Here is a 24,877-nt window from a genome sequence, read left to right on the forward strand (position 1 = left end):
AGTTGTGTGTACATGGGGTTTTGTGCACGTGGGTACAGTGCCGGCACAGGTCAGAGGAAGTTGTTGGATTTTTGCGGAGCTGGAGCTGCAGATGGTGCCGCCCGACGTGGGTGCTGAACTTGGGTTCTCTGGAAGAAAAGCAAATGCTCTTAACTGATGAGCAATTTCTCCAGCACTATGTATTGCATTTAAATTCTTAGTTTGAAGGTATGAACACACAGATTTACTTTTTGTTTCTGATATGACAAACTTTATTTTATAGTATTGTGTGAGAGGGCGTGTGTGGGTGTGAGTGTGTGTGCGCATGCGCTTGTGAGGGTACTGCCCTTGCACATCATGGTACATGTGTAGAGGTCAACTTGAGGGGGGGGTCAGTTTTTGTCTTCCATCTTATGCATCCTGAGATTTGAACTCAGGTTATCAGGCTGTCGCTGCCTAGCTAACTCCATCCTACCCTTCCTGGCTTCTTTGATTTAGGGTTTCACACAGCCCAGGTTGGCCTTAAACTCTCAAGTAGTGTTGGATGACCCTGAAATTCTGATCCTTCTGCCTCCAGCCACTAGGTGCTGAGATTTTTAGGCTCGTGCCACCACACCTGGTTTATATCTACTCTTGAAAAATAAAGAAAACAATGAAATCCCAAGGACTAAAGAGTATATTAAAAAAAAGAAAGAGGGGAGGGAGGAAGAGGGAATGGGGGAGAGGGGGAGAGAGAAAGAGGAGAGGAGGGGGAGAAGGAGAAGAGGGGAGAAGAGAGGAAGAGGGGAAGAGAGAAAGAGAGAAAGAAAAAGAGAAAGATGGAATGCTTTTTTTCCTAGGGTCCCCTGAGAACATGCCATCTCCTTTATCTTTTGTTCATCTGTTCTGAATAAAAACTGGCAGGGCATCTCTGTCACTCCCATTCCTTCTGTAGCCATCACCCTGTCTTTCATGTGAAGTGAGAGAAAAATGTTACCTGCGTAGTCCCTTCAGACATCAGGGTTAGAGGCTCTCACTCACATCCCACACATAAAAACTGCAAGAGGAGAAAGAGCCGAGGCCTCAGCGTCCCAGGCCCTGTCTCTAGTCAGGTGAGCTCAGAGTCCCACTTCTACAGAGCTTAGTGCCATTTTCTGAAAAATAAAATGCTTGGCTTTGTTTTTCCAAAAGGGACATTGTTTGGCGAAAAGTATTAAGTGCTAAATATGTTGAGTTCTGTGAACTGTACACTGTTACAGTCATTCAATTCTGCCCTTGTGCAAAAGCAACCATAAATCGTAATAAACAGGTTAGCATTTATTAATAATTTATATATATAGCTATAAATTCTAATTTCATATAAACTTCATGTGCCATAAAGTAACTTTCAACATGTTCTAGTCATTTTTAATATATAAAACCACTCTGCATGCAGAACATAGGAAATCAAGCAGCAGGCTGAAGGAGCATTAATTCTGGTTTACTGACCTTTGAACTAGTTGTAAGACAAAGGTTGGACAATAACATGCCAGTCTTTAAATTTTTCTGTCTGATGAACAGTTTTCAAAAGAAAGGTTCTGTTTGTTTCTTGTAGAGAATAAGAAAATAAAACCCCCTTTGTTGTTCTGTTTTGTCTTTTGTCGTTTTGAGACAGGATCTCTCTTTCTGTTGCCTGTTGCCAAGGCTGGTTTTGAACTCACAGTCCCCTGCCTTAGCCTCTCCAATACTGGGACCACAGGCATATATCACTGGTCCAGCTAAAGAAGTTTCTTGTCTTTGTCTTTCCCTGATGTTCTCCTTTGGCAGGTCAAAGTTTCTGGCTCAAGCCTTCTGCCTGGATGAGTTATTTCACCATCTCTGGCTCAGCAGGCCTCTGGTGATTCATTTTCTGTTTTTGCTTACCTGAAAATGTTCTTATTTTTCTCCAGTTTTGAGAGACAGTTTCACTAGATGTGGAAATCTTATTGGTCTCCCCCCATCTGTCAACATTCAAGGACTCTACTCTGAACGCCTAAGCACAGAACTGTTTTCCTTTCAGGAGTGGGTGTTTATCCTGATTGGTGTGTTCAGCTCTCCTAGACCTGGGGTTTGCTGTTTGCTGTTAGTTTTGGAAAGTTCCGTCAGTGTACCTTGTATGCCTACTCGTGTCTTCTGGATTCCTGACTCTGTCTGTACATGATGATGATGGTGATGTTGATGGTGGTGATGGTGTTGGTTATGATGCTGCTGCTCATGCTCATGATGCTCCACAGGTCTACAATGTTCTACATTAAACATTGTTTTTCTCTCATTTTTAGTCTGGGGAGTTTCAAGCTCACAAAATCTTTTTTTCCCTCCAGTGGCTGTTTTACTCTTGCAGAGACAGTGGGAGGTATTGGTCATTGTTAAAATGTTTTAGACTTTAGTATTTCCTTTGCAAAGAAAGTAATTTTTTTTCTTTTCCATTTTATTTTCCCCCTCCCCCCGCTGAGTTTCTGCTCCTCTGCTTTCATTATCCTTTGCTTTTTCTAAGATCATAGTTATCGGGGATGGAGAGATGGCTTAGTAGTTAAAACCACTCATTGCTCTTCCAGGGAACCCAACTTTGGTTCCATAGTACCCGCATCAGGTAATGAACAACTTCCTATAACACCAGCTCCAGGGGACCAATGCCCTCTTCTGGCCTTAGCTGGCACTCACAAGTACACACACACACACACACACACACACACACACACACACACACACACAGAGAGAGAGAGAGACAGAGAGACACAGAGACACAGAGGAGACAGAGAGAGAGGAAGAGAGGGAGAGAGAGAATTAAAATAGATCTTTTAAATCAGTATTTAAAATTCCCTGTCAGATGATGACCTAGTACTTCCCAAATTTGTGTCATACACAGTCTGATTCTGATGGCTGCTGTCTTTTCAGAGTGTGTTCTTCCCTGTTTTTGTGTGTGTGTTCATATTGCTATGTGTACATGTGTATGTGAATGGAGGCTAGAGGTCGATGTCATGTGTCTTTTTCTATTGCTATCTAACTTGTTAGAAGACGTGGTCCCTCACAATCCAGAGCTCATCAGCTTGGCTGAACTGGTTGACCAGTAAGCCCCAGCAAAGTTGACCAGTAAGCCCTGGCAATCTTCCTGTCTTTACGTCCTCAGCTATGAGGCTACAGGTGCAGACCACTCATGCTGGGGATTAAGCCCAGGTCTTTCTGATTATACAGCAAGCACTTTACCCACTAAGCCACCTCCCCGGACCCCTCTACCTTTTCTTAAGTGTTCTAGCTCTGTTACTGAAAGCCATACTTGATATACTTGGTAATAGGAGCTAAGGAAATTGGGTCTTTTTGTATGAGGTCTGGTGAGTTGGGCTCCCAGTGCCAGAGGCTTTGTTTGTGGTGGTTTGAATGAAAATGGTCCCATAGACTCATAGGGAGTGGCAAGATTATGAGGTGTGGGCTTGTTATAGGAAGTGTGTCATTGGGGATGGGCTTTGAGGCTTCAAATGCTCAAGCCAGGCCCAGTATCTCACTTGCTTCTTGCTACTTGTCATTCTGGATATAGAAGTCTTGGCTCTTTTCTACAGCACCATGTCTGCTTGCACACTGCCATGCTTCCCACCATGATGATACTGGACTAAACCTCTGGACCTGTAAGCCAGCCCCAATTAAATGTTTGACTTTATTAGAGTTGCCATGGTCATGGTATCTCTTCACAGCCCTAGGATTGCTAAGACAGAACTTGGTAGCAGAGACTGGGGTATTGTTGCAATAGGCCTGACCATGTTTTCCGTTTGGAGGAATATGAAACACTCTGGGACTTGAGACTAGAAAAGCAAGTGGACAGGGGGCTTAATGGCACATTCTAGTGGGAACATGGAAGACAGAGGTGCTGAGGGTGATTGGATCTGTGGGGGCCCTCCTCAAGAGATTTTAGGGGAGAAGAACATTAGTATGTGTGCTCTTGTGATATTTTATGATGAATGTAGCTGCATCCAAAAAAATTCCTGAGGCCACACTGAAGAGTTTTGGATTAGTTACATTGGCAGAAGAGATTTTTAAAACAGCCAATCATTGACTCTACTGTGTGGTTATTAATGAACAGTCCTATGCAGATCTAGAATAAAAAGGAACAACCTAAGCAAAGAAAAATACAAAATGTGCAGTTTGAGGAGAAAAGGGGCTCCAGGAAATGGAGAGAGGGAGAGGGAGGGAGGGAGGGAGGGAGAGAGAGAGAGAGAGAGAGAGAGAGAGAGAGAGAGAGAGAGAGAGAGAGAGAGCACACCTAAGTGAGTTCCAGGGCAGCCAGATGTAGGGAGTAGAGAAAACCGTAAAAAACAGAAAGCTGATGAAAATGTATTTAAACAAGGAGCCGTGTCCCAGCCCCAGCAAGCAGCTGAACTTGGCAGTTTCAGCCCATGGTTCTGACTTTAGAGTCAAGGATACAAGAAAGAAGTTATAGGCCCTCCCTCCACAACTAAGGAAGCTGCTGAGGCCAGGCATGTCAGGGGTGCCACTGCATGAAGTTGTGAAGGTGAAGCCTGGGTTGCCTTGGAGACCGCAAAATGTTGGAGATGCTAGAGCCAGGGGATACCTGCTAAGGAAAGATACTAATGGGTGTGGAACAAACCCAAGAGAAAAAAGTGTGTTGCAGTTAACAAAGGGGTTGGAGATCTGAAGAACTCATTGACATCAGACATGGAGATTCAGAGTTTGGAGTTTGCCCAGCTGATGTTTGGTCTTGCTTTGGTTCAGTATTTCCTCACTGTGCTCCCTTTCCTCCCTTTTGGAATGGTAATGTATATCCTGTGCCATTGTATGCTGGAAGTATGTGATCTGCTTTTTTATTTTATAGGGATTACAGTTAAGGGATTGCACGAATCTCAGAAGAGGCTTTGAACTTTGGACTTTTAAACAGAGTTGAGACCATGATAGACTTGATAGACTATGGGGGCTTTTGAAGTTGTACTGAATGCAGTTTTGTATTAAGATATTGCTATAAGCCAGGGAATGGGATGTGGTGGTTTTTAGTGAAAATGGCCCTAATAGGCCCACAGTGAGTAATGCTATTAGGAGACGTGGCCTTAGTGGAGTAACTGTAACATTGTTGGTATAGGCATGGCCTTATGTAGGAAGTGTGTCACTGGGGGGTGGGCTTTGAGATTTAAAATGCTCGAGCTAGGCCCAGTATCTTGCTCACTTCTGCTGCTTGTCAATCTGGATGCAGAACTTTTAACTCCTTCTTCAGCACCATCTCTGCTTGTTCACTGCCTTGCTTCTAACCATGATGATGATAGACTAAACCTCTGGACCTGTAAGCCAGAGCCAATGAAATGTTTTGCTTTATAAGAGTTGCTGTGGTTATGGTGTCTCTTCACAACAATAGAAATCCTAAGTAAGACAGCGTTTGCCTCTTCATTTGACTTTAGGCTTCCCAAAGTCTCTGTCTAGGGAATCTGGTCTTAGAGGCCTTTTAGCTATAAGATGCTTTTTAATCCTGGCACTGCTGGTGTTATAGTAGGATGCCTGGGGGACTGTCATAACCATGGTGAAGACTTTCCCCTTGGTAAGTGCAGTGACACATTCAGGGTTAGCACAAGAAAAGATGAAGAACATGGTGGCTCATGGCAGGGAGGGGGACGGGGGTGTCCAAAGACAGAGATTTGCCCTCTACTGGCTTCTGTTTCCTTCATGGGTTGTGGAATGAGCCATAAGCTGAGATTATGTGTCTAGCTGGTTGAGTAGCACATAAGACAATCAACAGAACAGGGTAAAACCAAACCTGACTGGAGATGAGTGGGCATTGGTGACCACTCAGCGGAAGTATGTGGATTTGAATTTTAAGTACATCTAGCCAGGCTGGTTGTGGGACATTTCTATCCTAGAGCATTCCTTTGCTTGGATGTGAACTAATGGTTTCTGTATGATTGGATTTATCAGCAAATAGAGTATTACTGGGATTGTAATAGAGGAAGATGGGTATGAGGGAGACAGAGTATTTACAAGGAAGTAATTACAGCCATGTGGCCATCGAGAGAAAAAAAGTACAGGTGAAAATAAGAACTGCTTTAGATAGTAAGGATGCTCAGTTTGAAGACTGCAGTGAGCACAGAGTAAGTGAGCTGGAGAAAGAGATGATGGGAGAGTAGGGGATGCTTGTGTTGGAATTTGAGTGGGGTCGCCCTGGGTGACAAGGTTCAGCATATGGCCCTGTAAGATGGTGGCTGAAGAGGAGGTGGTTTTAGATGAGGAAATAAAGTACCTGGGGAAACAAACTTTCCCATAAGGTGTTTGATTCTGATGTTAAAGTTACGGAGACTAAGTGCAGAGAAGGAACTTTCTGACAACAGGAGAGTAACAACAGAAAGCTGGGGTCTTCAGATGATGAGGCTCCTAAGTAGGAGGAAGGAAGGGAGCCAGGATTGAGGATGGAGGTTGCCCTGCAGAGTGTCATAGGGTTAAAAGAAGGGAGACATCATTTGGGGAATGTCTCCCTTAATCCCTGGGCTTGAGACACATGGATTGAAGATTTCTGGGCTGTGTGGAGAGGATGTCCCCAGGGAAGGTACAATTCCATTAAGATCAATCACAAAAGTCAAAGCTAAGGAGGAGAAGGAAGGACATCAGGGCCATATCACCATCTTACTCATGAGGAGATGCTTGAAGGAGATTGCAGGAGTGGGGTGGGAATCCAAAACTGTGGTAAGAGGAAGCCCAGAACCCTGGCTTCTGGAAGCATTTACAAGAACTGAGGACAAGGGTCTGCTCAGTGGTGAACTTTTCACTTCATTATCCTTGTTTAGTTTTTAAGGGCTTTGTTGGGCATCGCAAATGCAAAAACAAAGACTACATCATTTTTCTAGTTGCATTGATAGAATAATTTGTTGAGACTGTTGGGCAGCTGTGCAACTCAGAAGATTGTATTCTTTTGTATGTCTTGAGGTGGGACTGGTCATAGAGATGTCAACTTCCCCAATAAAATTGGATGTAGAATGAAAGGAACATGGATTAGCTGAATAAACCCATCATCATCATCATGGTAAACATAGAATTAAACTATGTTTACAGCTTGTGGACTATGCATTCTTTGTAGATTATTTCACTGGAGACCAAGAAAGGTATGATAGAAAAACACTGGATGTTGGATTCAGTCCTGGGATGGGATTTCTAGTCCCTGGTTACTTTGGGCAAGTTCCATGTTATGTTCTCAAGCCTCAACTTACTCACTCACAGAGTAAGAGTAATGCTCTTTGCTTATTTCAGAGGCTTGTTGAGCTGCCTATGGAATTCTAATGGGCAGATAAGCCTGAGGAACATTGGGATAGGGATCCATTTCTGCCTCAACATAGAGGCCTATGAAAGAGACTCATCCTAGCATGTCTGCCTGACCTGGGACTAGGTGGGGGAGCAGGTGAGTGGGATCTAGGTCAGTGCTTTCCAAACGTGGCTGTGATCCCAAATTTCTCTTGGGGCATTGAGCTAAATCTCCAGGGACTTCCCTCAGCCACTAGAGCATGGGAACCAAGAATGTGTTTGTTTAAGTCAGCGGTTCTCAACCTTCTAAATGTTCAATCCTTTAAAACAGCTCCTCATGTTGTGGCACCCCCAATCATAAAATTATTTTTGTTGCTACCTCATAACTGTAATTTTTCTACTGCAATGGATCACAATGTAAATATCTGTGTTTTCCAGTTGTCCCGGGACTCTGCGAAAGAGTCCTTCTGTCCCAAAGCGGTTGAGACCCACAGGGTGAGGATTGCTGGTTTAGATCCTCTGCTGGGCTTTTCTGAGGCAGCTAAGTGTCTGGTCCAGGTCCTCAGGTCTACTTTTGGGAACTATTCTAACTGAAGTTCTAGAATGATCAGACAATTAGATCTCAGTAAATCACCAAATGTCTGGCAGAGATGGCAATATTGGCCTTCAGGAGTCGAGCACTATCTCCCTGCCTTGAGACTTCGGGTGCAATCCTCCAAACAGAGGGGTGCTCCATCATTGGCCTATGAGCCAAATCTGGAGACTGAGGTAACAGAAACAGTTGTTTGTTCTTAGCACTGTTTTTCAGCCTTTCCTCTTGAGGTTTCTGCCCACTCAGTCTTATTAGAGCTGTGTAAACAAGCTTGTACTATGGAGCCAGCACACAGCTTGTCATTTTTTTCTCTGGAGGTGCCTAACATTGACCATTTTTTTTTTTTAAAAAGAAGCCATTGGTTTTAGGGGTGGAGGGAATACATTGATGTAACATGGAGAAGGAATAATGTCAACAGGATCTTCTGTTCAACGGCACAAATACTCAGCTACTTTCACAGCCAGGATTTGATTTTCTTACTAGTTGACACTTTCCTGAGTTGGGGGTTTAGGGAATGGGTACCAAGAATGTCAGGCCTGATGTTCAAGGCTTTGTGTGACATTGTCTAGTGACTGGGGATGTGCTCCTCTTAGTGTTGTACCACTGTCACCTAAGGAAGTGGAGTTGGTTCTGGATGCACTCAGAATACTCAGGAGCTGGTATGGTAGGGTTTTTTTCCCTTCTGATATAGGAGACCTGGGGATTTTACCTGGATAAACCCTGGCTTTGAACATGACAATGCTTTATCTCTTTCTCTGTTCATGTATGAGTGGGTACAGGTGTGCACATGCATGTTAAGGCTAGAGAACAATACCAGGTGTCCATCCTTGGGTGCTGTCTAACTTGTCTTTTTGAAGCAGTCTCTCTGGCACCGGTCAGCCCCGGGAATATAAGTGTCACTACATTCCCAGCACTGTGTTAACTGACATAGGTCACTATGATTGGCTTTTTTCACAAGGGCTGTGGGTTTTAAACTCAGGTCCCCTTGCAAAGAAAGCAATTTATCAGTTGAGAGTCTCCTTAGTTCATAACAGTTTGTACAATCATCTTTGTCAGGTTACTAACATGGCTTCTTTTCCTGTTCAGAAGCAAGCTGGTATAGTACATTTCTTCTTGCTAGTAAAGATCTGGGTATCTGCAGGGATGTTCAAATGCCATTTCCCAAAGCTCGGCGAGGCCAGTACTGAGATGGGACTCCAGGCTGACCCCCAAACCTCTTCCCTTTCCAAGTTCTTTTGTGGCCCCACCTGGCTCAGCAGTGAGTGGGTGCGTGTTTGCATGCATGCATGCATGTGTGTATCTGTATTTGCTGAGTTAGAGAATGCTCTGCCCAGCACTGCCATGAAATGGAGAAAAATGGGCTTGCTTATAAGTTCCAATTATGACCAACATGCATTCTGGAAAAAGTCTTTGAAGGCCAGATTCTAAGTTCTGAGGTTCTGTATCACAGTGGGGAGGAATTATAAGGGTGCTGGTTTTTTTTTTTTTTTTTTTTTTTTTTACAAACACTGAGGTCTAGAGTAGATGACCTGATGTGGTTCATCAGTTGCCAAGCCTGTAGAATCCAGGCTTTCCAGATCAGAAGGCTTTCCACTATGCTTTGTGGAGGGTGGTTTGTGATGGACAAAGAAACACGGACACAGAGGGGGGAAGTAACATGCCCTGGATCACACAGCTAGGAAGTATGGGAGCCTGTGTTCAGTCTGATGGCAGAGGCTGGCTTGTAAATCTCTTTGGGGAGACTGGAACACATTGTCTGAGTACATTGTTAGTTGTTCTCTTGCTCATTGTGAGGTATGATGGGAAGATATTACTATGATGCTTGCTTCCTGTGGAAATGAACTCCTATTTTCAGAAAATGTTTTCATTCTTTAAGTATAATAAAAGTCTCTAGCCTGGCTTTTTTTTTTTTTTTTTTTTTTTGCAATGGGTTTCTTACATACACACAAGATGAAGAAAAGTCAATTTTATTTTCTGTTTTTTTCTGTGAAATTTATAACATCCCATTGAGAGAAAGAGAGAATGGCTCAGTTAAATGTTTTAGGACCTGATTTCTACCCTCTAGAACCCAAGTAAGTAGAGCTGGGCATGGTAACATGCATATGATCCCAGTGCTGGACATGGTAACATGTGTGTGCTTCTGGTGTTGGACAGGCAGAGACAGGAGGATGGATCCCTTGGGTTTGCTGGCCAGCCAGCCTTGCCTACTTAGTGAATTCCAGGCCAGTGACGACCCCATCTGAGAAAAAAGTGGAGTGACACACCAGGTTGTCCTCTGATCTCCATATGCCTGTATACCCCTCCCCCGCATGTGTGCAGCCTTGTGCACACAAGCCCGCACAGACACTGATGTTCCCATTCATTTAATTTCCATTGTCTTCACTGAAAAGAAACATTGTAAGCGTATTATGATGAATGAAGGTCTGGTTCCCTCAGCACTGTCATCAATGAGTCCTGGTCCACACACACACAGCTCTCTCTGACTTTTGTTGACATATGAATGAGCAGGTAGCTATATTGCTATTTTAGAATCCATTCATTGCAGACCTAGAAAAGTCAGACCTCTTGTCTGAGTTTCAAAACTAGTTGATAGAAAAACCCAAAATAGAAGCTTTCCTCATGAGTACTAGACTAAGTTTTTACCCTCTACGTGGCCTTTACTCAACAGCTCTAAGTTCCAAGAACATCAGACTAGCTGAGCTCACAGAGACTCTTCTGTGGTGGCTTGGGGCGGGAACAGCTGGACAAAGACACAAGACTGTGAAGTTAGTCATTACCAACTTTTCTGTTCTAGCAGAACTGGCAGGTTAAAGTGAACGTGTTTGTTTTAAAAGAAAGCAATGTAAATCCTACAGGGTTCCATCTATGGATAAACGAGGTTACACAGGTGGTCCTGGGTTCCATTTCTCATGCTCTGTCATATCCTGTACTAAGGTAGAGGAGCAGGCAAGTGAGTAGGTGTTCCAAAATGAAGCATTGTGTTCTCTTTAAAAGTCACTGATTAGGATAAAACCCTGTTTTCCCTGCAGCTAGCTACTCATAGCCATCCTGACACAACCAAGGATTGTGATGGAATAGGGCAAGCCTGCCTGGGTAATCTTTCATGCAGTCTGGCTTGAAAGCATGTTCTAAGTCAAACAATTCAGAGTAAGCCTTCACTCCGCATTGGGTATTTTAGGAAATAGCATTCTTAGCATAAAGTACTGATTCTTGTCTCTTTCCCATTTTCCACCCTAATTTGTTTTTATAGAATGACTTTTGGTCCTAAAGTAGTTATGGTAGCATCTTTTCCGAATTTTTCTCTTGAACCCAATGGCCTTTTAAGTATGGTATTTATCCAAGTTTCTTTGAAGAAAAGCCCATGAAATTTGTGCAGATCACTCTGGCCGGCTCTTAGATTAGTGATAACATTTAGAAAGGACTTCTCTGGCTTTGCACTGTATTCTCCCGTTCCGGCTCACCTGTGAGCGCTCTGGGGGATTCACCCTCTGATGTGGGTGGGGTGTGGAGAAGGGTCCCCTAGTTCTGAGGCTGAATTTCACCGAGTCATCTTTGTGCCCAGGCTCACACAGCGAGTGCACTGTCACACCAAGAACTGAGCTCACCTGGTGCCTCGAAAGTCTTATATGTCATTATCGTATTGCTGTTTTTACAGGCTTCCAAAAAGGTTGAATTAAACACATTCACTTTTCCATAACCAGGTGAAATTCATATAATACAAAATTATTCATCTTCAAGTGTGGAATTCAGTAGCATTTAGTAATCCATAGTGATCTACAACCTTCATCTTTCTCTAGCTTCAAAATGTCATCACCCCCACAGGAGACCCCATGTCTACAAAATGATCATGCTGTTCCTGTTTCCCCCCAATGCTGGCAGTCACCAATGTTTTATGTCTTTATGAATTTACTTTAGATAAATGGAGTCCTGCAAAGACATGCTTTTTTCCCCCCTGACCAGCTGCTTTTATGTAGCAGAGTTTTTTATGGTTCATCTACATTGTAGCATATATCAGAACTTCATTCTTTTTATGGATGAATAATATTCCATTCATGCATTGGTGGACATCTGGGTTGTTTCTACTTGTTGGTTAGTGTCACTAGACTGCTATAAATATTTTAGTGCTAGTATTTGAGTATTTGTTTCCAGTTTTGGGGTACATACATGAAGTGGGATTGTTAGGTCACAAGCTAATTTTGTCTTTCACTAAACTGTTTCTGCTGTGACTGTACCATGTGACATTCCTACCATCTAAGGGTACTTGCTTACCCATTTCATCATCAACACTTTATTTTGTTGTTGTTGTTTTTGTTTCTCTGTGTAGCCTTGGCTTTCCTGGAACTCGCTCTGTAGATCAGGCTGATCTCATACTCAGAGATCTGCCTACTTCTGCCTCCTGGGTGCTAGGGTTAAAGGTGCGCACCACTTACACCTGGCTAACACTTGTTACTGAATTTTTATTTTTTATTTATTACTATAATTAGAGTGGCTATAAAGTGGTAACATTTTTGGATCTTGATTTGCATTTCTGTAATGGAATATCCACATATTACTGTATAGGACTTACCAGAAGGTTACCTTCATTAAGGCAAAAATCAACATCAAAAATAACTGACTTAATCTCCTGCCAGAAGATTAAGATTGGCATATGTCCTCTCTTAGAGCATGTGACTCTGGAGAGGACCTTTTACTTTGAGGTTAGAGACTGTCCAGTATATCTGACAAAAGACAATTGTTTGCCTTTCAGTGCTTTCTTTAAAAAACATTCATTCTTGACTTAATGGTATGCTCACTTATTTTTGCAGTGTGAGAGAAGACACTCAAGATGGCTCAGGGACCTGGGGACCAGAAAGCAGTGGGGATCGCTGATCCAGAAGAGAGTTCTCCCAACATGATTGTCTACTGCAAAGTAAGATGCCCATGGAAACACTGGGCATGCTGCCTCTGTGTGTGTTTTTTATGAGGACTGAGTGTGACATAGGTGCTATCTGCCTAAAGGGCTCTAAGGGTAAAAGACGATTGTCTTCTCATTGTTGAATTCTGAAATTCAAGGATGTCAAGTTTTCTCCAACTTGACACTGAGCACGTGAAACAGTTCATATAATTTAGTTTTGTGTAATCCCCAGATCGCTGAAGTAATGTAGCTGAGGGTGTCTGCTCCTTTGGTGGCCTTCACAGTGCCATACAGATCTAACTGAAAGGCCTTTGAGCTCACAGTATATGCAAGCATGGTCCAGATCTGGTGCCAGATGCAGAGGTGTGGCCACTCAGTGCTTGAAGTTGGTAGGAGATGGAAGAGACTCATAACATCTGGAATAGAACATGTTAATTGCAAAATAGGTGCAAGGAGACTGCTGTCTACCATTTGAGGAGGAAGCTAATTCTCCCAGCTTCTGGTCGGGACACTCCTTGTGGAGTTGTAGTTTCAAAGGACTCAGCTTTAAGGGATGTGCAGGATTGTCACAAGAGAAAAGCAGAGGGCAAAGACCCACCAGATAATGAGATCCCAGCAAAGGCACACAGCTAGGAAACTAAACAGCCTCTGGATCTGATCGTGAATGTCAAGGAGCAAATGGAGATAAGATTGGGGCCAGAGAGATGGATGCAGCCAGATTGTGGAGTATTGGATTATGGGTTGTTTAATCATGACAGCATTGTGTTCTGAGAGTTGTAAAATCAGTCTGTTTGGGATTCAGGGTTTTTCCACAAAGGGACCAAGGTGGGGGCTGCAGATGTCCTGAGAGTGTTTCTGCATCTATGAAGAGTGGGAGGAGGATGCTCTTCTGGGCAGCAAAATGCCCTTCAGAACAGAGAGGGATTGGTAGGATGGAGTAAAGTCTGAATTATAAATAGCTTGAAAACTGAGCAAATGTGGGCTGAAGAGGCATGTGGAGGGTCAGAGATGACTAGGTTATGGACCTTGGGCACTGGGAAGATGTTGCTACTGTCAATTCTAATGGGGCCATTTAAAAGAGGAATATACTTTAAAGGGAGGCAATAAGGCCCAAAGGTTTATTTTTGTGTGTGTTAAATTTAAGGTACTAATTGTTTTGCTTGTTTATGAAAACTTAAGCTAACCAGTATTATACATTAATAAGGAAATAAGTTGATTGTTTATTCATTTCACTAAATCCTTGAGTTGTCTTCTGGGATCTGTGCCTGTTTTCACTCTGTATTTGGTCTGTGTTAATCAGAGGGACAGTGTTGAACTAGGTGATCCTGGGTGATCAACAAGGTGACTTTTGTGTGTGTGTGAAAATACAATTCTATTTTTATTTCTCAGGGTTAAAATCCTGTAATTCTTTGCTTCTCAAGAACATGTTGGGAGTTCCTATCTCTAAGAAAAATGGCTACTAAATTATAGTAAATAATATTCACGGTTGGAGCCAAGCAGTTTAATGAAACACACAGAATATCTCAGAGGTGACTGGCTCCTGTTACCTTCTCCACCCCAGGCAGGAGGGCCCAGAGCCAGGAGAGCAGGAACATGGCTTCGGAGTTGGACTTGGGTTATAAGTCCGTCCTATACAGGGAGGAGGTTGTTGTAACAATCCATTTCAATGAACTGAGACATCTTTGTCCACCTTGGTCCACACTGTGGTTTCTAATACATATCTATTTCTCTTTACTTTTTAGATCTTATAGGCATAGTGAGTGACACTTGGAGAAAAGATGAATTATAAGATATATAAATCCTCACATTTTTAGTAAGTTGAACAAAGTCAATTGATGCAGTGAGTTGCCCTTGAGACAGAAGAAAATAATACAAGGATTATTGGGGGGAGGTTATTATTTTAAAGGATTCATTTTTATTTTATATGACTGTTTTGCCTGAATGTGTACTCCATATGTGTGTACACCTCATAGGTGTGTGGTACCCAAGGAGGCCAGGAGAAGGCATCGGATCATCTGGAGTAGAGTTACAGATGGTTGTGAGCCATTATGTGGCTGCTGGGAATCAAATCCAGGTCCTCTGGGGTGGGGGCAGACAGTGATTTAAACCATTGAGCTATCTCTTCAGCTCCAATCCACAGATTATTAAAGGTCAACAAGGAATGTGAAATGATGCCACCCAAATTCCTTCCACTAGAGTGGTATTTTGAAGGTACACAATGTCTACAGGTTTGAAATAAGTTTGATTTGTTTTCCCTTTGTGTGTGGGAGCAGGGGCCTCTTTTGTTGTATTACTTAAAAACAAACATTATTTGTAGTTCTTTAGAGCAATGGCACCTGGGAATAGGAGTAAACTTTGCTTGTGCCTCATTCATGTGTGCAGTACATATGCATTCACATAGACACTGTTACGGCTCTGAGATAAATCCAAGCTGAATCTTTTCAGTCTATTAGGAAGGAAGAAGGCTTATTATTATAAGTGCAGGGTGAGCCCCAGTCTGGAACCATGTTAAGCTTATACAAACTTGATTTACTCAAATCCCAGCTGTACTTGATCCCTTCCCATAATCACACAATGTTCTGCTTCCCACACTGTAGGCTACTGTTGGATTACAACCAAGAACTTGACAATTGGGGCATGCTGTCAGTAAAGGGTGAATCTAGGAGCTGAGCTCAAATCCCAGAGGTTTCCATAGAACTCCTTGTGTGCAACTGTTTTATCAAGGTTGTAGCCAAGAATCTAGGCCTTTACTTGGTGTCTACAACAGAAATTTTGTTCCCTTTCTGCCTTTGGTTGTTCCTCTTGACAGAGACATTTTCAGTGTGAGATTTTTGCTGAGATGGTATTGTATAGATATATATGCCAACAGAGAGACAGAGGCTCTGGGTAAACTTCTGAGGAATAGAAAAATGAGACCACCCACAAAACCTTCCTTTCTAGCTCTGGGATATGTTCAGGACATTGCTGCTAACTTCGTTGTTGTGACTCTATGACACCATTTAGGATGACCCTGACACATAAGCAAGCCCATACCTTTCAGAGCACACTTCATTTTCATCTCACATTTTCACGTCATTAACTGTGAGAAGTTGTACTTCGCCCAAGACATGATTAATTTATTGACTTGAACTGACATTCTAATTTGGTTTTTCGTCTTTCATAGTCACATCTTGGATCAGAGGTGTGTATGAAAAATGCATTGGTCACATTAAAGGTCTATTTAAAAGAAAACCTTAATCATTCATTAAGACACCGGCGCTTCTTTATGTCCCGAAACCCTCAGCGTTCTGGGTCACTGAACTGCCCAGTGTAGTGATGATCTTGGACACTAGTTGTCTATCAAATTGTCTAAGGGTTCTTTATAAAAACAACAACAAGAACACAAGTCCTCAAAAAATGTCCTTACCCCTGGGTACCTTACTTGTCTGAGACAAGTGCTTGGAACACGAGTTTTAAAATGATCTGAGGAGAACTTGGTTCTCAACTAAACCAGAAAAAGTACTTATCTGATGTTTGTGTTCTATTAACCTCCCACCCCATCATTATGTAAGAATATTATATGTTGAGAAATGGGAAAATTGGGGTTTAACTTTGGTTTAAAATTTCTTTTTGTATTTATATATTTTAAAGTGTGTGTGTGTGTGTGTGTGTGTGTGTGTGTGTGTGTGTGTGTGTCTATGTGTGTCTGTCCCTCCCTTTAGGTTTCTACAGCTGTGATGAAACACCATGACTGAAAGCAGTTTTGGGAGGAAAGGTTTTATTTTACTTCCTGTTTCATGTTAATGTTCATCATTGAAGGAATTCAGGGCAGGAACTTAAACAGTACAGGAACCTGGAGGTAGGAACTGCTGTAAGGGCCATGGATGGGTGTTGCTTCCAGGATTGCTCCTTATAGCTTGTCCAGACTTCATATGTATAAAATTCATGAGCACCAGCCCGGTAGCCATACCTATGAGGAGCTAGGCCCTCCCACATCAATCACTAATAACAAAAATGTCCTACAGGCTTGCCTACAGCTTGTGGAGGCATTTTCTCAGCTGAGATTCCCTCTTGTCTTTAGCATTTGTCAAGCTGACATAAAAACTAGCTAGTATAGTGTGTGTGTTGCACCCATAATTGCACATGTGACAGTATGTGCATGTATGCCATGGCACAGAGTGAAAGCCACAACTTGTGGGAGTTGGATCTCTCTACACTGTGACTTACAGCGATAGAACTCAGGCATTCAGCATTGGTGGCCAAGAGTCCCTATGTACTAAGCTGTCTTATTGGCATTTAACTTGGCTTTTTAAATTTCAGAAATATTTGTGAGCCCTCAAGCTGAAGAAGAACCTACCACTTGCCATATTGTTTGGCATTTAATGGCAGTGACCTATAAATTTCATGGTTCACCATGGCTTTAGCTGCACCTCTCCATGGTCTCTACATCCGTTTCTGTATCCAAGTTCCTGCCCTGCTTGAGTTCCATCAATGATGGATTAAGATGTGGAAGTATAATAAACCCTTTCCTCCCCAAATTGCTTTTGGTCATGGTGTTTCATCCCAATAATAGAAACCCTAACTAGGAAAGTAGTCAGCATCTTTAGATGGAAAAATCAAAGGTACCCGAGGCTGCAAAACTTGCTTGTGGATCCCAGGCAACTTCTCAGTGAAGTCATGAGTGTGTCCATGATCCTAATGGTCTAGTCAGTGTCCGTTGTGGTACCCAGCAGTGCTACCATGCTCAAAGCGCCATGTGAAATCACCATCTTGCTGTAGCTCAGTGGCTATCAGTGAAATTTATAGTGAACAAACGTCACAAGGCAGGTCTCTGGCTTTCATTCTTTCATCAGGAACTTGACATGGCTCTTGCTGAAGCTTCCTTACCCTCTCTGATGCTCGTGTGTCAGTGCAACTGTAAAGAGTTTCTGAAATGTTTGCTCCCTTTATAATGAACTTTTTGAGGAAGAGTAGATAGCTTTTTTTATTTTGCTTGACTTTTCTCTGAGTGTTGTTAACTGACTAGACTGGTAATTTGATTAGGTAGAACTCTGTGTTCCTCCACGGTAGGTGGGCAGGGAACATGCTGTGATACCCGTGATGCTGTGATACCTGTGATGCTGTGATACCCGTGATGCTGTGATACCCATGATGCTGTGATACCCGTGTTGCTATGATACCCATGATGCTGTGATACCCGTGATGCTGTGATACCCGTGATGCTGTGATACCCGTGATGCTGTGATACCTGTGATGCTGTGATACCCGTGTTGCTGTGATACCCGTGTTACTGTGATACCTGTGATGCTGCAGTCACTTTCCCATGTCATCAAAGACCCTTGAAATCCTGAGGCAGAAGCCAGTGTAGGAACATTTCCTGAGAGTAAACATGCTACTATTTTAGTCTCATAGGCAGTGGTATGTAGTAAGAAGGGCAATATCTAGCTTGGAAGAGGCAGAGATTTAGAGGAATCTAGGAGCAGGATGTTGTCTTAAAGTTCAAAGAATGCTATGGCAGAAGGGTAGCCAAGAGGCCGCGGTCTCACATATCCTGGAGATGAAGGCAGGATGAGATTGGAAACATTTAATCAGCAAATGTGTTCCGATCCTTATTTGTGGACCAGATACAGTTAGATGCTGGAAATGCAGGATGAGGGCAGGGTCCTGAATAAGCCCATAAGCCAATGTGAGAGGCAGGGGAATGGATGGGTAACTAGACCGTTTTATAAGCCAAGGGAGGGGGAGGGAGGATGCAATATAGTCCACATCAGACAAAAGACCTCCAGAGGACACAGCGCATGTCTTCATTCATGAAAGACGAACAGGGATTAGGCTGGTGAAAAGGCAAGAAAAAAATTGAGAGGAAAGGATGATCACATGCCCAGTTATTACACTCTAAAAACTTCAAGAGGCTCTCTTTGTGGATCTAGGTTTCTACAATGAGGACTTGAGACATAAAATCAGATTCTGAACAATCTGCAGTGTTATCTCAGGAAGTTAGCATTGTACAGATTTCTTTCCTTTGTGTTGCCGCATCTACATTCTATGCTTCTACATGCTTTCTCTGCAGCCTCAATCATAATAAACCAACAAATAGTAAATGCTTTCGTATTTGCACCCATTTATTCATTTGAAGTTTTGTTCGTTTGTTTTTGCTTAAAAAAAAAAATCTACAAAGTTAACCCAGCCAAAAATATAACGTCAGTTCAATCAGAATATTTAAAAGGAATTCATATTTGGTCCTGAACGTTTAAGGGTTTGTTTTCCTTCAACAAAATCTCCAATGACCAACTTCAGAGAGTTGAGGTAGCTTGTAAATTGTTCAGACTGCATTTCATGACTGTTTTCATCCATTTTCCGAAAATTTCCTTATTGCCTTGGTGGGGGGAAGCCATTCAGTTTGCCTCCCCTCCCTGGAGTAGGCTTGCTTGGAGAGCAGCCTCCCATCACATTATCTTGGTTGGCAGGAGAGAGACACACAAGCAAGTCCCAGACCCATGGCATTGGTATTGCATCCACAGATGAAAGGGGTGTGTTTCAATGCGGGGGACAGCTCAGTGTAGTTTAATAGGATGTGATGCCATGGGTAGAATTTTCTAATTTGAGAAGGCTTCGGTGTGCTCAAGCCTTCATTTCATCTTTCTATTTCCCCTCCTCGTTTCACTTCAAACAGTCTTGAGATTTTGCTTTCTGGCTGACAGTTTATCTCACCATTGACAGTCCTTTGCCGTATTCTTATGCAATGGAGCACTTGAATAGCCCTCAATCCCCTATTGGCACAGTTTCGAACAAGGCAAGTTTAAAGTGAATGGGTGTGTGTGTGTGTGTGTGTGTGTGTGTGTAAGGAAAATAAATGTTTAAAATCATGGATAAAAGAGTAGCATTCTTTTAAAATACCATTAGCATGCCAGCCGGTCAAAACAGAAAAGGAACAAAGCTTTTGATGAGGGAGCATTCTAAATTCTAGACATGTATTTCAGGGAGGGGGTGTGAAACACACACACACAGATATAGACAGTCATTCCAGCCCTCAAAGATTATCCACAGTTCTGGAAAGTGACACCCACAGACTGGAAAGGGATCAGATATCCACTGAAAAGAAACCGTTAAATGATAGGTATGGGCCTAGGAGTTCTATTCGGAAGAGACCACTGTAGGATTTCTCCTCTGGAAGAAGCTAATGGTTGCCTGGAAAGGAGGGTGCCTGCTGAATGTCCTGGGAGAGTGTCAGGGTGCACATTCTTAACGTTGAAAACTCTTAAGATTGCTTAGGCTTTTCAATGTGGTGTTAATTGTGTTTGTCTAATGTTAGGATTGTGTGGATTTCCTCAGAACCTTTTCAGTCATTCATTTTCTGAGTGGTGCTGCTTCCAGCTTGGATTGTCCCTCTGCTCTCGGAAGAACCACCTTTAGGTGGAGATAAATTCTCTCGTGTTTTGTTTGTCTAAGACCTGTTTATTCGTCTTCAGGTTTGAAGACTGTTCTAGAGTCTAGACCTTCAGCTGTTTCTTTCTTTCCAAGCCTTGGCCACTGTCATTATCTTGTGGCTGCCATCATTTCTGATCATTTCTGTTGGCAAGTAGCTTTTATTCCTCTTCTGGGGGTAATCTATTTTTCCCTCACTTTGGTTGCTTTTAGGTTTTTTTTTTTTTTTTCCCCACTTTGGCTTTTTTTTGCAATTATATTTGTAATTGTGACTTTTCTTTTGCGCTTGTACATGTGAGTGACATGTGTTCCTATGTGTGTGGTCACATATATGTGGGGGTACATGTGCACATGTATTGGGTTATATGGGCATCTTTTGATTCTTCATTTTCTTTACCGAGGGAGGGTCACTTGCTGAATTTGAAGCTTGTTGATTTGGCCAGTCCAGCTCAGTTACCTGCCCTTCCTGAGTGCTGGGATGGTAGGCTGCCATGTCTACATTTTAATGTGGGTTCTGGGGAACTGAATTCTGGTCCTCATGTTTATGTTGTGAGCTCTTTATCCACTAAAACATCTTCCCAACCCCAGTGATGTTTGTTTTTCTTTACTCCTCCTAGGCCTTATGGCACGTAGTTTGATTTGGTGATTGAAGATTTCTTGGCTACAAACTCTAAATATTGATTTATCTTTTCTTTCTTGCTGGCATACTGTTTATAATGTTAAGATATTTTTTCTCAGAGTTTTGAACTATTTTTTTTAACATTCATTGCTGTATTTTTAATTCACTTTTGTGAGTTTCAATGTACAGTTTCACTTTGAATCAAAAATTTTAAATATTTTTATTCTTTGAAAATTTTTATATAATTAATTTTGATCATGTTCTTTCCCCTCCCTTAAACACTCCCAAATCAGTCTCCACCTCCCTACCCACAAACAACAACAACAACAAATATGCAGTCTGACTTCTGTTGGTCAACCTCTCCTGAGCACAAGCCTGCCGTGGAGAGAGGTTGCCATACCCAGTGTTACTCCATTGAAGAAAACTGACTTTTCCCCTCTCCTGGTGGCTGTCAACTGCAATGGTTCTTGGCGAGGGGTGGGGCTTTGTGCCTACTTCCCCTCCCCTGTGCTCAGATGTTATCTGGCTTGAGGGTGTGGAGATCGTGTGCACACTGCCACAGTCTCTGTGAGTTCGCATATGCAACAGTCCTGCTGTGAAAACATTCTTTTCTCTAAACCATCCAACACTTCTGACTCTTAAAATCTTTTCCTCCCTTTTATTGAAAATATTTTTATTTCTTCTCACATAATAGATTCTGATTATGGCTTTTCCCCCTCTGCTCCTCCCAGTGCCTCCCCATTTCCTCTCTCAAGGTTTGTGTTTCCATAGATTTCTTTGAGGGGTCTATTCATTTCCTCTTCAAGGACCTCTATCATGTTCATAAAGGCTTTTTAAAGGTCTTTTTCTTGTGCTTTGCCTATGTTGCAATGCTCAGGGCCTGCTGTGGTAGGGTTGCTCAGTTTCAGCGGAGACATGGTGTCCTGGCTGTTATTGATTGATTGGTGTCTAGGCATCTGGGTTTGGGATTCTAGATGCTGACATCTTGTCTTTGTCTTGTCTTGTTCTGTGGGTGTTTTGTTTCTTGGTTCCTGTTCCCTCTCTGATTCTTAGGAGGGTGTGGCCTGGTAGGGTTCTTCTGATATCCCCATAGGTGTTACCACTGGCGGCTCCAGGTGAAAGATGTTTCTAGACAATTGGGAGCTGACACTTGGGATGGGGATGGGTGAGGAAAGGGTGCACAAGATGAAAGAAAGCAGGGTGTTGCACTGAGATCTACTTAGTCTCCCAAGAATGGGTCAGAGGTAAGGAGGCCATGGCAGAAGGTCTGCTACAGATCTGGGACGAGACTTGGAGGGATGGAGGGAAGTGAAGATCTGCTGTTGGTCTACCTACTTCTCTGGCCGGAGTGGCCTGAGGGCTCTCAGAGTGAGCCTGCTGGATTTGGGGTCTGGGATAAAGCAGTGAGCTGGAGGAGGGAAGTTAGAATAGGGAAGATTTGTGTGGTCCACTGTAGGTGGATTTATGGGGGCAATGATGGCCGAAGCAGGTGGCCTGCTGCAGAGCTGGGGTTGAGACTGGGAGATTGGTTTTGGAGAAGCTGAGAGAGAGGAAAGATCTGCAGTTAGCTTCCCTGCTTTCCTGGCTGGAGTGGCATGTAGGTCAGTGTGGACTGTTTTTTAGGGTGTGTCCTTCCAGTCACTAATTTTATCATTGTCCCTTCATTCCTAATTGCAGCCTTAGTTGTTACTTTTTGTCAATTGAATATTTTCATTTAATTAATTTTCCTGCCATTATTTTGTCAATGAACTCCTCAAGCATAGAAGTCACAACACACTTTTATGTTAGAGAGATAACTAAAACCAGCGGAATGGATCATTACAGGCAGGTGTCCATTGCTAAGCCTATGACCTGAGTTTGATTTCTTGGATTTACATGGTACACTGGGTTATTCTGGAAGTTTTCTCCTGATTTCCATACGTGTGATGGCACACATGCACTTGTACACATATACATAATTATGCACATAAATGAACACATAAATAAGTATAATTTATTCATAAAAGGAATCGTTTAAAGCTCTACAGGAATGTCATTTTCACTCCCAAAGAATTTAGTGGTGTGTGTGCATGTAGAGGTCAGAGGTAGACATCTTTGATAACAGGTATCTTCCTCAGTCACTCTCCCGATTTGAGATAAGGGTTCCCGTTGAGTCTGGAGTCTACAGGCTGAGAAGACTGGCTAGCCAGTGAGCCCCAGAGATCCCCTTGTTTCCTTCCTTTGAGTTACACATCTGGACTACTTTGCCTGTTTTTTTTTTAAGCGATTGTGGGGATCCCAACTCAGGTCCCCATCCATTTGTAGCCACTTTAGCAACAGAGAGACCCCTTGCCCAGCCTAGACTGATTAATGAAAAACTCCTCCTTCATTCTTGATAGGACTACTGCTATACTTCTGGATCATGCTTACTTTTTATAAGAAGTCCTCTGTGTTCAGCCTAAGCTCATGCATGTCTCACCCTCCTGGTGGACTGTGACCTCGTGTGTTTGTTCTGGAAACTTCCTGGGACTGAGGGGAACTGTTCAGCTTCTCAGTTAAGAGATCCCCACATTATGTGACTTTAGACATCAGAAATCTGCTTCACCACTGTGGAGGTAGAAATTTGAGATATATGTGTGCTAGGGCTGTGTTCCCCAAGGAAGATAAAGGTCAGAGTCCTTCCCTGCCTCTTTCTACCTCTTTGTGGTCACTGGAAATTCTGGGCATTTCTCAGTTTGCAGGCTTTTTCCTTGACCCACCTCGTAACCCATCTGACCTTTCCTTGTGTTCAGCTCCATGTCTTAAGCCTTTTAAGAAGGAGACTGTGACTGAGTTTAGTCCCCAAACTCCAAGGTATGACTCCATCTTAGCTAATTATATTTTTTAAAGAAAGACTCCATTTCCAAATTAAGTCACACAAATCAAATCAACAAAAGTATATTCCCTGAACTCTAGCTCTGGGCAAGGTACTGACTCCGGGACAAATGGGTACCACAGAACTTAGTGCCAGTCCTAGACAAGCCCTGCCAGCCTAATGGAGGAGACCAGTGTGGACAGGATTAGGAAATAAGGTCATTGTTTATGGACCACCCTTGTGCATCCTGGGTTCTGTGGCAGATGCTGTGCTCATACTGAAGCATGGGATCACTGGAAGAGCTAGTTGGATGAGTTGAATGCAGAAACTGAGGGTGGGAGGGAGTAGTGGCAAGGATTAAGCAGTAGTATCAGAATTTGAAACCATGTTGACTTTATTCTGAAGCCTGTTGTTTGGGGAAGAAACCATCATCTGTAAAAGAAAAAAAAATCTTGAGATTATTTGTAATGAATTAGGAGAGAGTTAAGGGTGGACCATGTAACTTGCAGAGGAAGAGGCCATTAGGAGAGAAACAACTGGAATCCTTAAGAAAGGGTAGCAAAGATGAACAATATTTATCATAAGGTGTTTTGCTATTTAGATGCTCACTGGCTAATGTTAAGGTCCTACTCCCCACTATTCATCCCCATATCCCCATTGGTTCTGAAAATATGGTCAATCAAAAATTCATGTAATATACCCAGTTTACCAACATATACCAATTTGCACAATTTACCAATGTACTTCACATACCCAATCAACACCAAACACAGCTACACAGCTCACTGTAGAGTGTCAATGGCTCATCATGTGACAGACAGAAGTGTGGCTTACTGCCATTGCAAACATTGTACACAGAAATACCCTGTCACACAGGCCAGAAGAAAAATCAAAACTTGAAAGTATGGTTTTTTATTGCACTTCTGTGTCTCTTTTACAATATCAAAGCACCAACAGACATAAGTCATTAAGTTGAATATTACCTGCTCTCCATAAAGAAGATACGTGTGATGCATGTGTACCTCACTCTTCATATGGACCTGAAACATGAAAACATAAACACAATTACTTCTCAAACTCACATGTTGAGAGGTATCAGTAGAGCCAAGCTCCTTAACAACTGATTTGATTTCATGTCTTCCTTTTTTTTTTATTTAAAATCTGTCCCATTTTAAAAGTAAGACTCCAAATACAAAAGAATCAAAGCCCAGAGAGAAAAAAGAAAGCTCACATATGTCTACCATGCAAATAGGACTGAAGTGAACATTTTGGTCTGTGTTCTTCCAGTTTTGAGTTTGTGGTAGATGTGTTAGTAGGTAATGATCTCATGTGTGCAAT

General features: G+C 42.6%; 1 protein-coding gene across 9 annotated transcripts in view; it reads left to right on the forward strand.

Moving 5' to 3' along the window:
- The window catches only part of Rgs6 (regulator of G protein signaling 6), a 482,896-nt gene that overhangs the window by 15,276 nt on the left and 442,743 nt on the right, over nucleotides 1-24,877 (forward strand). For all 9 annotated transcript variants that reach the window (XR_007835235.1, XM_051196274.1, XM_051196277.1 and 6 more), the window contains exon 2: nucleotides 12,595-12,698. Coding sequence is in view for 8 of the 9 variants with exons in the window: in XM_051196274.1 (XP_051052231.1) it covers nucleotides 12,615-12,698 (84 nt within the window). In the remaining variant the exon portion in view is untranslated. The remainder of the gene's footprint in view (nucleotides 1-12,594; nucleotides 12,699-24,877) is intronic.

The sequence above is a fragment of the Phodopus roborovskii genome, unplaced genomic scaffold (assembly GCF_943737965.1).
Source record: "Phodopus roborovskii unplaced genomic scaffold, PHOROB, whole genome shotgun sequence".
Classification (NCBI taxonomy): Eukaryota; Metazoa; Chordata; class Mammalia; order Rodentia; family Cricetidae; genus Phodopus; species Phodopus roborovskii.